The sequence below is a fragment of the Somniosus microcephalus genome, chromosome 18 (assembly GCF_052327205.1).
Source record: "Somniosus microcephalus isolate GS21.2 chromosome 18, FLI_Smic_1.0, whole genome shotgun sequence".
Lineage (NCBI taxonomy): Eukaryota > Metazoa > Chordata > Chondrichthyes > Squaliformes > Somniosidae > Somniosus > Somniosus microcephalus.
Window position 1 is genome coordinate 28,024,078 of NC_141004.1, and position 17,622 is coordinate 28,041,699.

The 17,622-nt window shown below is 43.8% G+C and overlaps 1 protein-coding gene across 1 annotated transcript in view; it reads left to right on the top strand.

The window, feature by feature from the left end:
• The first annotated feature begins 779 nt into the window (after positions 1-779).
• The window catches only part of LOC147105176 (membrane cofactor protein-like), a 109,511-nt gene continuing 92,668 nt past the window's right edge, over positions 780-17,622 (top strand). The window contains exons 1-2 of the mRNA XM_086011298.1: positions 780-960; positions 8,660-8,756. Of these exons, the coding sequence (XP_085867424.1) occupies positions 828-960; positions 8,660-8,756 (230 nt within the window). The 5' untranslated portion in view covers positions 780-827. The remainder of the gene's footprint in view (positions 961-8,659; positions 8,757-17,622) is intronic.

Genomic DNA, 17,622 nt, shown 5'->3' on the forward strand with positions numbered 1-17,622 from the left:
TGCTGATTAATTGGCTTGACTTTCAACTACACTGACTATCTTTATTTAAGCTCTTTGGTCTTAATCTGTTCCTAGTTTTTGCAAGTCCTGGAAGCTAAAGATCATCAGGCAGAGTCTAGATCAGTGGAAGAAATCTGACATCTTGCCCTTGGTCACAACATTGGTTCATGCGCAAGTAACTTTAGAGGTTAGAAAGTACTGTTCTAATATTCCACAGAAATACTTATCATGTCCATATAATTGTGCTTACTTTACTGAGTGTTAACTCATTTAATTTAAAGCATAACTATAAACTTAAAATTGTGGCCAAAGGAATGTTATGTGAATTATTCAAGTGATGCCTACTGATATCGCTAACGATCATTCTTAGGCTTAGAATACTTAATTGCACTGTCCACTGGACCTGAAGAAGCCGTCTGTGACTGCGCATTGCATAATCCACCCCATAATTATGCATCACAGTTTTATTTTTGCATAACTGTCAGATTTAAACCATCACAATGTTGGTCTCTTTATAGAAAGGAATCCTGCTAATGTTAAGAAAGGGCCAAGCCAAAACAAAGAGGCCCATGAATTTGAAATGGGTCAGCAGAATCATGTAATTTCAAAAGATGTAAGGAATGATAAATGGTGTAGATGAAAAGAAAGACTTCAGATTAAGGGAGATATCTTCTAGGTATAAACTTAATGCACCAATTGATCTCTAAATGTAACTTGAAGGGAGACTGTAATTGAGTGTTGAAACTGTGAACTTATTTTATTTTAAAGGTGTCTGTGGCAGTCCTCCAACTTTGATAAATGGTTCACCAACTGATGCATTTATTTCTATGACCTCATTTTCTTCGGGTACCAGGGTTGCTTACCAATGTAATCCAGGTTACACATTCGAGCCAGGAAGTTCAAGATTTTCTACCTGTAGACATGATTCAACTTGGACTTCATTACAGGCCACTTGTAAATGTAAGTTATCAGATTAATGTTCTTTTTCTATCTTGTTCTTTCCCAAAGGAAGTGATTTGGCTGGAATGTGGTTCCATGGGTGTGAGCAGCTGTCCAGTAGTTCACCCAAATGGCTGTTCTTTCATGTGACTTTGAATAGAGTGTTTTGGCAAGTGACAGCTAAGCCTTGATTGTTTCCTCACCCAGCTTACACATGGACTTCCAGCAGGATCATCAGATTGTGATTAGGAATGGAACATAGAAACATAGAAGATAGGAACAGGAGTAGGCCATTCGGCCCCTCGAGCCTGCTCCGCCATTCAATGCGATCATGGCTGATCATCCAAATTCAGTACCCTGTCCCTGCTTTCTCCCAGATCCCTTTAGCCTTAAGAAATATATCCAACTCCTTCTTGAATATATTTAATGAATTGGCCTCTACTGCCTTGTGTGGTAGAAAATTCCACAGGTTCACCACTCTGGGTGAAGAAATTCCTCCTCATTTCTGTCCTAAATGGCTTACCCCTTATCCTTAGACTGTGATCCCTGGTTCTGGACTCCCCGACCATCGGGAACATCCTTCCTGCATCTAGTCTGTCCAGTCCTGTCAGAATTTTATAAGTTTCAATGAGATCCCCTCTTATTCTTCTAAACTCCAGCGATTATAAGCCCAATCGACCCAATCTCTCCTCATACATCATTCCTGCCATCCCAGGTATCAGTCTGGTGAATCTTTGCTGCACTCCCTCCATGGCAAGAACATCCTTCCTCAGATAAGGTGACCAAAACTGCACACAATACTCAAGGTGTGGTCTCACCAAGGCCCTGTACAACTGCAGCAAGACATCCTTGTTCCTGTACTCAAACCCTCTCGCTATGAAGGTCAACATACCATTTGCCTTCTTAACTGCCTGCTGCACCTGCATGCTTACCTTCAGCGACTGGTGCACAAGGACACCCAGGTCTCGTTGCACTTCCCCTTCTCCTAATCTATTGCCATTCAGATAACAATCTGCCTTCCTGTTTTTGACACCAAAGTGGATAACCTCGCATTTATCCACGTTATATTGCATCTGCCATGCTTCTGCCCAATCACCCAACCTGTCCAAATCATACTAGAGTTTTCTCGGCATCTTCCTCACAGCACACACGCCCACCCAGCTTTGTGTCGTCTGCAAACTTGGAGATATTACATCTAGTTCCCTCGTCTAGATCATTAATATATATTGTGAATAGCTGGGGTCCAAGGACCGATCCCTGCGGTACCCCACTAGTCACTGCCTGCCACTCGGAAAAAGACCCATTTATTCCAACTCTTTGCTTTCTATCTGCCAACCAGTTCTCTATCCAATTCAATACCTTGCCCCCAATCCCATGTGCTTTAACTTTACACGCTAATCTCTTATGCAGGACCTTATCGAGAGCCGTCTGAAAGTCCAAATACACCACATCCACTGGTTCTCCCTTATCTATTTTACCAGTTACATCCTCAAAAAATTCCAGTAGATTAGTCAAGCACGATTTACCTTTTGTAAATCCATGTTGACTTTGTCCGATCCTGTCACTGTTTTCCAAGTGCTCTGCTATTACATCTTTTATAATGGACTCTAGTATTTTCCCCACTACCGATGTCAGGCTTACCGGTCTGTAATTCCCCGTTTTCTCTCTACCACCTTTTTGAATAGTGGGGTAACGTTAGCTACCCTCCAATCCATGGGTACTGTTCCAGATTCCATCGAATGTTGGAAGATGATCAGCAATGCATCTCCTATTTCTAGGGCCACTTCCTTAAGTACTCTAGGATGTAGATTATCAGGCCCTGGGGATTTATCGGCCTTCAATCCCGTCAATTTCCCTAACACCATTTCCCTACAAATACTGATTTCTTTCAGTTCCTCCCTTTCATCAGACCCTATGTTTCCCGACATCTCTGGGAGGTTATTTGTGTCCTCCTTTGTGAAGACAGAACCAAAATATATATTTAATTGGTCTTCCATTTCTTTGTTCCCCATTATAAATTCCCCTGATTCTGACTGTAAGGGACCTACGCTTGACTTCACCAATCTTTTTCTCTTCACATATCTATAGAAGCTTTTACAGTCAGTTTTTATGTTTCCTGCAAGCTTACTCTCATACTCTATTTTCCCCTTCTTAATTAATCCCTTTGTCCTCCTTTGTTGAATCCTAAACTGCTCCCAATCCTCAGGTTTACTGCTTTTTCTGGCCAATTGATATGTCCTCTCCTTGGATCTTATGCTATCCCTAATTTCCCTTGTTAGCCACGGTTGAGTCACCTTTTTTGTTTTATTTTTATGCCAAACTGGATGAACAAATTCTGTAGTTCATCCATGTGGTCTTTGAATGTTTGCCATTGCCTATCCACCGTCAACCCTTTGAGTGACATTCCCCAATCAATCCTACCCAACTCGCGCCTCATACCATCATAGTTTCCTTTATTTAAATTCAGGACCCTAGTCTCTGAGTCAACTACTTCACTCTCCATCTTAATGAAGAATTCTATCATATTATGATCGCTCCGACCCAAGGGGCCTCATACAACAAGATTGCTAATTAATACTTTCTCGTTACATAATACCCAGTCTAAGATGGCCTGATCTCCAGTTGGTTCCTCGACATATTGGTCCAGGAAACCATCCTGTAAACACTCCAGGAATTCCTCCTCCACAGTATTGTTACTAATTTGGTTAGCCCAATCTATATGTAGATTAAAGTCACCCATGATAACTGCTGTGCCCTTATTGCACGCTTCTCTAATTTCCCTTTTAATGCCATCCCCAGCCTTCGCATTACTGTTTGGAGGTCTATATACCACTCCCACTAACGTTTTCTGCCCCTTGGTATTTCTCGGTTTTACCCATACAGATTCCACATCATCAAAGCCTTACAATTGTGTTAATCCCCTCTTTAACCAGCAATGGTACCCCACCTCCCTTTCTTTTTTGCCTATCTTTCCTGAATATTGAATACCCCTGGATGTTGAGTTCCCGGCCTTGGCCACCCTGGAGCCATGTTTCCGTAATCCCAATCAAATCATAATCATTTACCTCTATTTGCGCAGCTAATTCATCCACCTTATTACGAATGCTCCTCGCATTAAGATACAAAGCCTTCAGGCTTGTTTTTTTAATGCTCTTAGACCTTTTAGAATTATTATTTACTGTGGCCATGTTTAATTTAAACCGTTGATTTCTCTGACTGCCACTTTTGTTTTTCTCCTTCCTACCTTTTGCTTTTATCCTTGTTTCCCTTTCCTCTGTCTCCCTGCTCAGGTTCCCAACCCACTGCCATTTTAGTTTAAACCCTCCCCCAGAGCACTAGCAAGCACTCCCCCCTCGGACATCGGTCCCGGCCCTGCCCAGGTGCAAACCGTCCAGTTTGTACTGGTCCCACCTCCCCCCAGAACTGGTTCCAATGTCCCAGGAATTTGAATCCCTCCCCCTTGCACCATTCCTCTAGCCACGTATTCATCTGAAATATTCTTCTATTTCTACTCTGACTAGCACGTGGCACTGGTAGCAATCCTGAGATTACTACCTTTGAGGTCCTATTTTTTAATTTACCTCCAGCTCCCTATATTCAGCTTTTAGGACCTCATCCCGTTTTTTACCTATATCGTTGGTACCTATATGCACCATGACAACTGGCTGTTCACCCTCCCCTTCCAAAATGTTCTGCAGCCGCTCTGAGACATCCTTGACCCTTGCACCAGGGAGGCAACACACCATCCTGGAGTCTCGTTTGCAGCCGCAGAAACGCCTATCTATTCCCCTTACAATAGAACCTCCTATTACTATAGCTCTACCCCTCTTTCCTCCCGTCCTGTGCAGCAGAACCACTGCTGGTGCCAGGAAGTTGGCTGCTGCTGCTTTCCCCTGATAAGCCATCCCCCTCAACAGTATTCAAAGTGATATATCTGTTTGAGAGGGGTATGTCCATAGGGGACTCCTGCACTACCTGCCTGCGCCTACTACAGGAAACTTTCTGCTATCCGGCACCGACGGGACCGAGCTGTTGCCGTCCCATCAAAACTGCCGGACAAACCAGCGCTAATGTTGAAACATACGGTGATTTTGAGCTCTGTATCTGGCAACAAACCCTGTTGCTTAGCAACAGCTTCTAAACAGTCGGCTGTACCTTGCAAGCGTCTCTGTAGCTTAGCAACAGCTCCAGCGAGACCTTGCAGAGCCTGACTGGTGGAAAAAAAACAACGAAAAGAAAAAAAACCTAACGAAACGGCTCCTGATTTTTGCTGGTGGCTCGAGCATTCCGGACAGTTAACCTCCGAATAAACCAAAGTTTCCTGCACTCTGCCTGTTGGTCACCCATTCCCTTTCTGCCTGTGCAACCTTTACCTGCGGTATGACCAACTGATTAAACGTGATATCCACGACGTCTTCAGCATCGCAAATGGTCCAGAATGTATCCAATCGCAGCTCCAGCGCCACAATGCGGTCTGCCAGTAGCTGCAGCTGGATACACTTCCTGCACACATGGTCGTCAGGGACACAGGAAGTGTCCCTGAGTTCCCACATAGCGCAGGAGAAGCATACCACAGGGCCGAGCTCTCCTGCCATGACTTACCCTTTAATTAATTCAAATTAAGTCAAATCAATCCCACCAATTACACTACAGTTAAATGATATACTTAAGGGCCCTAATTTACCAACAGTCCCCGCTACACCACAGAGAGCTTAGAAACTATAAACCACAGAGTTTAAGTTTAAAAAAGAGAGAAATACTCACCAATCAATCACTTATCTGCTTTCTGGTGACGTCACACTTCGATTACTTTTTACTTCTCTCCCTCGGAGCTCTGAGATTGGTAAGCTTCACCCAGGTCCGCCGCTGCTGTGAGGCCGACCTGAGCCTCGCCGCAGCTTTTATCACCGCCGCCTCACTCCTCACAGGTTCTTCGCCGCCGCCGCTCTGAGGCCTACCTGAGCCTCGCTGCAGCTTTTATCACCGCCGCCTCACTCCTCACAGGTCCGCCGCCACTGCTCTGAGGCCTACCTGAGCCTCGCCGCAGCTTTTATCACCACTGCCTCGCTCCTCACAGGGCCGCCGCTGCTCTACGGCCTACCTGCTGCTCCTCACCGCTGCTTTTATCACCACCACCGCCGCCTCGCTCCTCACAGGTCCGCCGCTGCCGCCACTCTGAGGCACAGAGTGGGCCATTTAGCCCCCAAGTCTGTTAGGCCATTCAATAAGATCATGGCTGATCTGTGACCTAACTCCATCCATCCGCCTTTGCCCCATATCCCTTAACACCTTTGGTTAACAAAAATCTAGCCATCTCAGATTTAAAATTAACAATTGATTCAGCATCAGCTGCCCTTTGCGGAAGAGAGTTCCAAACTTCTACTGCCCTTTACATGTAGCAGTCTTTCCTAACTTTACTCCTGAAAAGCCTGGCTCTAATATTTAGACTATGCCCCCTAGTCTTAGACTCCCCAACCAGTGGAAATAGTTTCTCTCCATCTACCCTATCAGTTCCCCATATTGGCCCAGAAATTCGGGTCGGGGCTTCCCGCGGGTGTAAGCCCCCGACCTGCACTTACCTTGCGCGCCGGCAGTTGAGCTGTAGGGCCCCGTGGAATTCTACTCCGGGGCCTGGCCCAGCTGCCGGCGTGCTGTGCTTGCATGTCCCAGGGGCGTAGTTAGTGCGAAACGTCCCCTGGGATCACGTGGGCCATGGGCAGCCAATCGGAGGAGGGAAAAGCCCATTCATAAGATTGACAGGAAGACCTGTCAAAACTTATAAATACTACGGGCCCCAAAATAGCAGTAAACCTTCAAATAAATTTTTTTTTAAATCACACTTTTTAAATAAACTATAAATTACATTAAATAACTATTTTAAACAATTTAAATTTTTGAAAAAAATAATTTTATATTCTAACGGGGCTAAAAATAAACTTACCTTGCTTTAAAGTATTTAAAAATAATAAACCTGTGGAAAATATGTTTTAATTTTAATTAATTGACCACTTACCTTGTAAAAAGCAGGCCTTGCACCTGTTTTTTACATTTCTAAATCCTGCAGGCTTAACCTTGCGTGAAAACCTGCAAAAAAAAACGTAAGTTTGATGTGCGCACGCAGCCTCTCCTGCGCGCACGTTCGACCTCTGAACCCCTTCGTTCAGAGGATCGGAAGTGCCGGTTTCCCGGGCACGCGCAGTGCATGCAGAAAACCGGCACTTCCATTCGCCCTACGGGTGAGTACCCCGTGCATACTCACCCGTGGAGACCCGAATTTCTGGGCCAATATCTTGAATACTTCGATCAAATCACCCGTAACCTTCTAAATTCCACGGAATACAACCCAAGTTTGTGTAATGGGAATCGGTTCTTTTCCACTTGCTCACCTGAGGATGCTGAGAACAGCTGGGTATTGGGGAGGCTTTTATTTAACACAATTGTTCATTTCTTATCCCCTTTGTTTATAGAATGTCACAAGTTTGAGTAATGGAGGAAAAAACTGTGTCTCTTTTGAACATTTATTAATTTAATATAAATGGTGATTTTTGTTACTGAATTTTAGCAGATTACTGAACAAGCTTACATGTGGATATCTTCACCCACAGTTTGATCAGATATTGATGATTGCGGATTGTTAAATTCTGTCACCAAATCTAGGGCGGGAAGGTGGAGTTGAGGTAGAAGAGGTGCCACGATCTGACTGAATAGCAGAGCAGGCTCGTGGGGCCGTATGGCCTACTCCTGCTTCTGTTCCTTATGTTCTTACATTAGTTCCGAACTATCGGTCTGGAGCCAATCCTTTTCACCCCAAAGAAAGTTTTCAATGGTCTTATAGAGGAGAGGAAATTGTCTATTGGAATGCCCAACTGATTAACAGCTTGTAGGTTAAAGCCAAATTTCATGACTTGAGTACATAATCGAAGGTGACACTTCTGTGCAGTTTGAGAGAGCGCTGCATTGTTGAAGGTGCCATCCATCTTGAGATGTTAAAAGGAGACCCCGTCTATCTGTTCAGGTGGGGGACATTAAAAATCTTGAGCACTCTGACAAAAAATGAGCTCTCTTGGTGCCCTGGTCAACATTCTTCCCTCATCCAAACACCACCTGAAATAAATCAACTGTTCATCTATTGGTGTCTGTGGGTACTTGCTGTATGCAAAATGGCTGATGTGTTTGCTTGCATTACAGCAACAGTACCTGACAATTTTATATTGAGAGCTTTTGGATGTTTCTGAACATTGTGATTAGGCGCTCCTTACAAAAGCAAGTTGTCTTTTTCCTTCTTTACCTGTTAACTGGTGTTTCCCAAATCAACTGGCATGGTTGCTGAACTCCTTCACACTCCAGCTTTATTGATTAGTCAGAATACACCTGACCATAGAACAAAATAAATAACTAGTATTAAACTAGAGCCAGATCCTTCCATTGTGTATGACATGGCTGCTGAGGCTATCGCAGGCACATGCACTGGTAAATTTTATTAATGTCAACCAAAGGCAGAGCTGTGTCATTGTGGGCTAGTGCCTCATTGGAGTGAGTCTTGTACTTGCCAAAACATGGAAAATAAACTGATGAATTGAGGAAACCTGACGGTCCAGAAAATTTGGTATTAGTTTATCATAATATTAAATTTTACTGAATTACATTGGAAAAACCTGTTGGAGATCCAGGTATTTTGTAGCATCTTTACCTTTCCCCATTTGTTTTTTTCTTTGTCTAGCAATTGACTGTGGCAATCCAGGGGAGATTCTGAATGGGTATTATGCGGCACCAGATAATACTTTTGGAAGTAGAGTTACTTTTTATTGTGACAAAGGGTGAGTATTCAGTACACAAATCATTGAAAGATTGATCTTGGTTTGGAGTTATGTTCCTTTAATTTCATTATTAAGGTGCAATTACAGCATTTCCATGCTGGTACAACAATGCACCTTAAAATCAGCCAAAGAATATGACCACTTGTTCTTTACATTTCTGACGACATTCAGCCATGTGGCCTCTGAGTGAGGCTTCCAATTCATTGTCAAACTAAAGGCAATTTTGTTGATTCTCTTCCACCACCCCCAAATAACTTGCTTGCCCAATAAGTGCAAAATTGTCAGAGGAGTGGTGGGGCCGATTAGGGACCAAAATGGAGATCTATTGGTAGAGGCAGAAGGCATGGCTGCGGTACTAAATGTGTACTTTGCATTGGTGTTTACCAAGGAAGAGGACTTTGCCAAAGCTATGGTAAACAAGGAGGTTGCCGGGATACTGGATGAGATAAAAATAGATAGAGGAGGTACTAGGAAGGCTGGCAGTACTTAAAGCAGAGAAGTCACCTGGTCCAGATGGGATGCATTCTAGGTTGCTAAGGGAAGTAAGGGTAGAAATTGCAGAGGTGCTGGCCACAATCTTTAAATTCTCCTTGGATACAGCAGTGGTGCCAAAGGACTGGAGGATTGAAAATGTCGCCCTTGTTCAAAAAGGGGAGAAGGATAAACCTGGCAATTCCTCAGGGCAGTGACCTAGGCTCAACCATCTTCAACTGCTCCATCAATGACCTTCCCTCCAACATAAGGTCAGAAATGGGGATGTTCGCTGATGACTGCGCAGTGTTCGGTGCCATTCACAACTCCTCAGATAATGAAGCAGTCCTTGCCTGCATACAACAAGACCGGGACGGCATTCAGTGGCAGGTAACATTCCTGCCTAAGAACATAAGAAATAGGAGCAGGAGCAGGCCATTCGGCCCCTTGAGCCTGCTCCGCCATTTAATGAGATCATGGCTGATCCGATTTTGGCCTCAACTCTACTTTCCTGCCCGTTCCCCATAACTCTTGACTCCCCTGTTGCTCAAAAATCTGTCTATCTCAGCCTTGAATATATTCACTTGAAGGGATTTTTACTAGTCCTAGCCCCTTTAGGGCTACCCTGGATCAGGCGTATTTCTCAGACGTTCACTTTCAACTCAAGTTTGAGGTAGCCGAATCCTAAAGATGTTTAATTGGGTCTAAAGGTCCGGGCTATCTCTTGCTAAAGGAAAGGAACAACCCAAGAATGTTACCGTCCTCCAGATAGCACTTTTAATAAGTTTAGCTAGACTGTAACGTTCCGGATATTATGAGGGTCCAGAAAACTCCCCCAGAATTCTGCAACTCCTCACCAAAAAGTGTACAGAGATTGAATTCACGAGTTTTTGATACAGAAATCTTATGTGAGACAATTCTAAAAATATATAGATTTATTAAAGAACCGACATGCAACTTACAGTAGGTGAATCAATCGCAACATTAACTGTTCTAAAAAGAGAAAACTTACGATCTTATTATCAGAGAATCTTACTTTTAAATTTTAAGTTCGCTGCAAAATTACAGTTCTTAGTGTTCTACAGGATATCCACCAATATCGCATGCCTTTGATCCCCGAGGTACAAAGAGTTGGAGACTACAGAGCCGCCTCTGAAGTCGAGAATTGCTTTGCTCGATTAAAGCGAGTCTGTTATCCCATTTGAGAGTTCAATATTTATACCCTTTTCCAGTGGTAGTTCCTTTAAGGTTTTCTGCTGATGCAAGCTAATTATCTCTAGTCATTTTCCTGCCGACCTCTGCAACTCTTACTGCCAACTCAGCCGGTAGCATTACAGTATTGTAGGGTTTGAAAATCCACAACCACGTTTTATTGGAGCCCTCTAAGGGCAAGGTGACCAAAATTGGATTGCCCTATACAGTTTAAAACCAACATTTTCGGCCAATGCAGTGGTCCCGAAAAGCAGACTGGGATATCTGATTACAGGGGACTGTGGCTCAGAAGCGAGCCATAGATGTCGGCCAATCGAAACAAAGTGCATCCTCAAAGGCCAATCAGGGGACTGAGTCGGGCCTGAAGCAAGGATATGTGACTCACCCCTAATCGAGCTATGAGTACAGGCCATCATCACCTTAATCAACTCGGACTAGGGACAATAGTTTTGGGATCACTACAGTTAAGAGGTGGCCCAAAATAATCAAGTCCCAGGACTGACACAATGGGACAGCAGACTTGGAGGAGCCGCTGTGCACTCAAAACAATACCCCTGCCCTCAAACTTGTAAACACCAATTTAATTGGGCGCGAAGAGGCCGAAATGGAATTGGGTATAAAATACAGAACCAAGAGATTATTAGAAAAAAACCAGAAGAAAGAGCAGGAGAGCGAGTTAAGAAGCTGAGGGAGAGACGAGCTGGGGCGAACTACCATCTAAAGAACTCCAACCACGCTGATGAGAAGATCCATCATCAGGCCCCAGACTCAATCGGCATACTGAAAGTTTACTCTGCTACCAGACGGCGCAACATCACCGCAAGAAACCGCACCGTATACCGACTCCCATCCCGGGGACATCAACAAGAAGACACCAACGACCGAAGTGGCTGTGGAAGACGGCATTCACTCCCGCTATTTCGGGAGCCTTTTCCATCAAGCACAAACCAACCAACAACAGCAACAACCCAACAACCGCACTCAAAGTAGGCTGTGAGTATAATCCAAGGGCCTGCAACTGTCAGTCTAGTCTAGGTAGGAAAGTGGGTTGGTGGGATTGGACTTGGTAAAGTTAAAACAGTGTAAAACATTTTCGTTATGTCCGTTCTCTCCCATATTTTATTTATAGTTATAGAGTGTGTGTGTTTATTACGTTTGTGGTAGAACCAAATAAAATTGGTTGTCACCTGTTTTTTTTCCAAGGACTACTTGTCTCCGAGTGTCTATTTAAAGTGCATCGTTCTCCATCCAAATTCTGGAGTTAGAACCAGATAGGGGCATTAGGGTGCTTCGAACCCGCCAAACAAGGGAACAGCAGGCTAGGGAAAAAGAGAGAGGACTATAGGAGCCCTTGGGCTCAGGAGTACCCCGCAGATTAGGTATAAACTGTGCGGGTCGTCACCGTATTCTAGTCCTCCTCTATAAGCTGTTGTTCTCTATCTCCTTAGAGGGTGTTTAGTGACACCCGACCTGCAGGCTAACATAAGCTGCAAGGGTATAAAGGAGACAGAGGCCCAATACATTAACAGGCACTAAAGACCCCTGTAATTGGGCAGAGCAAAACCCCCTACAGTATCATGTCTCATCTCTAGGTGTTCTAAGTTTACCATATAAAAACGATGTGACGGCAGGTGTTCCTTACTATGTCATCTTTATGAGGGCAGATGTTCCTTATCTTATGTGCTTCTTTGTGAAGTGTAAATTAGAACACCTTATCCAGGGTGAACCATTGTTTTGTTCCCAAAAGTTCAGCCTGTCGGAGCCCTTCACCTTCTGTTTCAATAAGGTTATTTATTTAGGGTTAACAACTGTCTTATCTCAATAGCCAGAATGCTTTCATAGCTATTTCATCGTTAGGTTTCTAAATTTCCAAACCCAGTTTGTCATGTTTTAATAAGGCCAGAATTCTTTCATAAGATGGTGTATTTTTCTGACTAGGTTATATGGCTTATTCCTTCACACAATGACTTAGCTTTCACAGCTCTCTCGGGTAAAGAATTCCAAAGATTCACGACCCTCTGAGAGAAGAAATTCCTCCTCATCTCCGTCTTAAATGGGTGACCCCTTATTCTGAGACTATGCCCCCTCGTTCTAGATTCCCCCATGAGGGGAAACATCCTCTCAGCATCTACCCTGTCCAAACCCCTCAGAATCTTATGTTTCAAAAAGATCACCTCTCATTCTTCTAAACTCCAATGTGTATAGGCCCAAGCTGCTCAACCTTTCCTCATAAGACAACGCATCCATCCCAGGAACCAACCTAGTGAACCTTCTCTGAACTGCCTCCAATGCAAGTATATCCCTCCTTAAATAAGGGGACCAAAACTACACAGTACTCCAGGTGTGGTCTCACCAGTGGCCTGTACAGTTGTAGCAAGACTTCCCTACTTTTATACTCTATCCCCCTTGAAATAAAGACCAACATTCCATTTGCCTTCCTAATTACTTGCTGCACCTGCATGTTAACTTTTTGTGTTTCATGTACGAGGACACCCAAATCCTTCTGTACCACTGCATTCTGTAGCCTTTCTCCAATTAAATAATATTTTTCTTTTCTATTCTTCCTACCACAGTGGATAACTTCACATTTTCCCACATTATACTCCATCTGCCAAATTTTTGACATGCACTTAACCTATCTATATCCCTTTGCAGACTCTTTATGTCCTTCTCACAACTTACTTTCCCACCTATCTTTGTGTCGTCTGCAAATTTGGCCACAATACACTCGCTTCCATCATCCAAGTCATTAATATAGATTGAAAATTGTTGAGGCCCCAGCACGGCTCCTTGTGGCACCCCACTAGTTACAGATTACCATCCTGAAAATGACCCATTTAGCCCGACTCTCTGTTTCCTGTTAGTTAGCCAATCCTCTATCCAATCTAATATATTATCCCCAACACCATGAGCTCTCATCTTATGCAGTAACTTTTTATGCGGCACTTTGTCAAATACCTTTTGGAAATCCAAATACACTACATCTACTGGTTCCCCTTTATCCACACTGCTTGTTACCTCCTCAAAGAACTCTAATAGATTTGTCAAAAATGATTTCCCTTTCATAAAACCATGTTGACTCGGTTTGATTGTATTATGATTTTCTAAATGCCCTGCTACTACTTCCTTAATAATGGATTCGATCATTTTGCCAATGACAGATGTTAGGCTAACTGACCGATAGTTTCCTGCTTTGTGTCTCCTTTTTTGAATAAGGGCGTTACATTTGCAATTTTCCAATCTGCTGGGACTTTTCCAGAGTCAAGGGAATTTTGGAAGATTACAACCAATGCATCCACTATCTCTGTAGTCACTTCTTTTAAGACCTTAGGATGCAGGCCATCAGGTCCAGGGGACTTGTCAGCCTTTAGACCCATAAGTTTGCCTAGCCCTTTTTCTCTAGTGATGGTGATTGTTTTAAGTTCATCCCTCCCTTTTGCTCCTTGATTTTCTACTATTACTGGGATGTTTTTCGTGTCCTCTACTGTGAAGACAGATACAAAACATGTGTTCAATGCCTCTGCCATTTCCTTGTTTCCCATTATTATTTCCAAAGTCTCATCCTCTAAGGGACAAATGTTTACTTTAGCTACTCTCTTCCTTTTTATATACCTGTAGAAGCTCTTACTGTCAGTTTTTATATTTCTTGTAATTTTTCTCTCATAAGCTATTTTCTCCCTCTTTACAGTATTATTTTTTTGTAGTCATTCTTTGCTGTTTTCTAAAATTGTCCCAAACTGTGGCATACCACTAATCTTTGCAACATTTTATACCTTTTCTTTCAATTTGATACCATCCTTAACGTCCTTGGCTAGCCATGGTTGGTTCACCCTTCTCTTCGAGTCTTTCTTGCTCACTGAAATATATCTTTGTTGAGAGTCATGAAATATCTCTTTAAATATCTGCTACTGCTTTTCTACCGTTTTACCTTCTAATGTGTTTTCCCAGTCCACTTTAGCCAACTCTCTCCTCATACCTTTGTAATTGCCTTTATTTAAATTTAATACTCTAGTTTCAGACCCAAGTTTCTCACCTTCAAACTGAATGTGGAATCCCATCAATTTATGATCACTCTTCCCCGGAGGATCCTTTACTATGAGATCATTAATTAATCCTGTTTCATTACACATTACCAGATCTAAAATAGCCTGTTCCTTGGTCACTTCCACAACGTATTGTTCCAAGAAACTGTCCCGAATACACTCTTATGAACTCGTCCTCAAGGCTGCTTTTGCCAATTTGACTTGTCCAATCTATATGAAGATTAAAATCGCCCACGATTATTGCAGTACCTTTCTTACAAGCCCCCATTATTTCTTGATTTATACACTGTCTTATAGTGTAGCTACTGTTAGGGGGCCTATAGTCTACTCCCACCAGTGCCTTGTTTCCCTTACTATTTCTTACCTCTACCCAAATTGATTCTACATCTGGAACTTCCGAGCCAAGATCATTTCTCACTATTGTACTGATCTCATCGTTTATTAACAGAGCTACTCCACCTCCTTTTACTTTCTGCTTAAGGCAGCAGAACCGTTGCTTGAGCACCCCGATGGTCTGCTCAATGATGTTCCTGGTGGAAGCATAGATTGACCTCGTCTGCGAGCAGCTACCCTCGAGTTTTATATGATGGCTGGAAGATTGCAGGCACACTGAACTGACACACGATGAAGGCATCATGACTGCTGCCAGGATAGCGAGCATTGACCATCAGGAAGCGCTGGGCGTGGTCGCAAACCTTGGCGAGTGCTGAAATTGGCAGCACTCCGGCCATCCGAAAATGGCAGCCACAGCGGGACCCGTCGACAGCAGGTGGAAGAGTGGTGACCGCCATTTTTTGCCTGAATCTGGCGGTAACGCGTGGCGCTAAATCCCCATATTTCTAGGCCCATGATTTCAGGATGGAAATGATGGACAATTCCATTAGGACAGTTGCGGACCTAACCATGATGCTGGGTGGGATGGACAATCTCGCAACGTCCATTGCAGCACACATCTCAGTGCTGCAATGGAAGCTCAGATTTTTCTCATGCAGTTTCCGCTTGTTGCCCCACAAGATCAGACTGCTGCTATCGTGGCTGGGTTTACAAGGGGCTTACAGGGTCTCGCAGCAATCCTGCAATCTGTGCTCCAACAGATGGCTAAGAATGCTGAGGCTTCGCCCCAGGGGAGTGGCAGTGGCTCCATAGAGCAAGAACCTGCAGTCCTCTCTCAGGGTGACAGCATTCTTACTCCCACCACGGCCTCTCCACCAGTGCCCTTGCTGCTGCCTGTCATCCAGCCGGAACAGACTGCTGCTGCCCATGCCGAGGTGGTGCACCAAGGTCAGCTGCACCAAAAAATAGCAAGGCTCCTGAATAAATTCCATAAACGGTAGTAGAAAGAATTCTAAGGATCAATAATACCATAAAGTAATGTTGAGATGGCAATCAGTATTTTAGGTTTTAAGAAAACTACACAACAGAGAGGTTCTCATACTAGAAACATTGGTAACAAACTGCCTGAAGTAGAGATGGTCTTTGCAATATAAAGCTATGGCGCAAGAAAAGCAGTTTATCCCAATAGATGGAGATGATTATAACACAGGATACAAGAAGGATAGAGTAGGTAAGAAATAAGGGAGTGTAGATATAAAATATTTGGGAGGCAAAGAAAGTGAATCCTGTAGATTGGGAAAGCCACCCAGCAAAGTACGCTGGCTCAAAGTTTCTAATGTAAAGAGAATTTCAATAAGACACCAGGTTCACTACAGGCTGCCAGCTCAGAATAAGAGAGAGGACAGAATACAACATGAAGTAAAGAGGGTGTGTGGAAAAACGAATAAAAATTGAGAATCCCGAAGCGGAATAGTCAGATTTGGAAAGGTAGTGCATGGTTCCTTTGTGACTCTGGCCGAGATTTTCCTTACCTCGGCAGGTGTGGGGTGGGCAACTTCGGTGGCGGGTCCTGACCCCGTTGCTGGTTCCATCCCGAGGAGCATGGATTTGTTGAGGGCAAATTGTTTTTAACTAACTTGACTGAGTTTTTTAATGAGCTAACAGCGAGGGTGGTTGAGGGCAGTGCAGTTGATGTGTATATGGACTTTCAAAAGGCATTTGATAAAGTACCACATATTGGGCTTGTTAGCAAAATTCAAGCTAATGGGATAAAAGGTGCAATGGCAGCATGGATACAAAATGGGCTAAGGGATAGAAAACAGAGTTGTGGTGAATGCCTATTTATGGGACTGGAGGGAGTATACAGTGGCATTCGCAGAGTTTCAGTACTAGGACCACTGCTGTTTTTGATAAATTAATGACTTGGGGTACAGGGCAGAATTTTGAAATTTGCAGATGACATGAAACTTGGAAGTGTAGTAAACAGTGAGGAATATAGTAAAAGACTGCAAGAGAACATAGACAGGCTGCTGGGGGTGGGGGGTGGTGGTGGGCTGGGGGGACAAATGGCAGATGAAATTCAATGCAGAAAAGTGTGAGGTGATACATTTTGATAGGAAGAATGAAGAGAGACCATGCATACTAAATGGTTCAATTTTAAAAGGGGTGCAAGAAGAGAGACCTGGGGTGTTGTGCACAAATCTCTGAAGTTGGCAGGACAGGTTATCAAAGCAGTTAATAAAGCTTATGGGATCCTGGGCTTTATGTATAGAGGCATAGTGTACAAAAGCCAGCGCTATTTGCCTGCACCCGTTCAAAGTGGTGCAGGCAACAAGCAAAATTCGTGCTGCCTGCTCATTATAATGATTGGAGCGCTGATCTGAGTGCTAAACGCGCTGCTAATTGGCTTCACGCTCATTGGGGGGGCCAATATCAGGTGCAGTCTAATGGCCAGTAATGTTTGGCCGAGGCTCTCTGCACTACTTAAAGGGGAGGTGCTTTGTTGCAGAAGCACTTCATTGTCATTGTGTATGAAGAAGTGGCCAGCAACCAAGGGAGCGAGCACAAAGGTTTTTGGATGCTGCACTGGAGGCCTTGGTCTTGGCCGTGCAATGAAGGTGGACTGTCCTGTGCCCACAGGGTGGCAGGAGGCCATCCAAGGCCACTTGCAGAAGGCTGTGGGAGGAAATAGTTGACTGTCATGGCCACCAGTGTGGTCCCAAGGACCTGGATCCAGTGCCGAAAAAAGTTTAATTGACCTCACACAGCAGGTCAAGGTGAGTGAAGGCTTCAGCAAATGCCATATC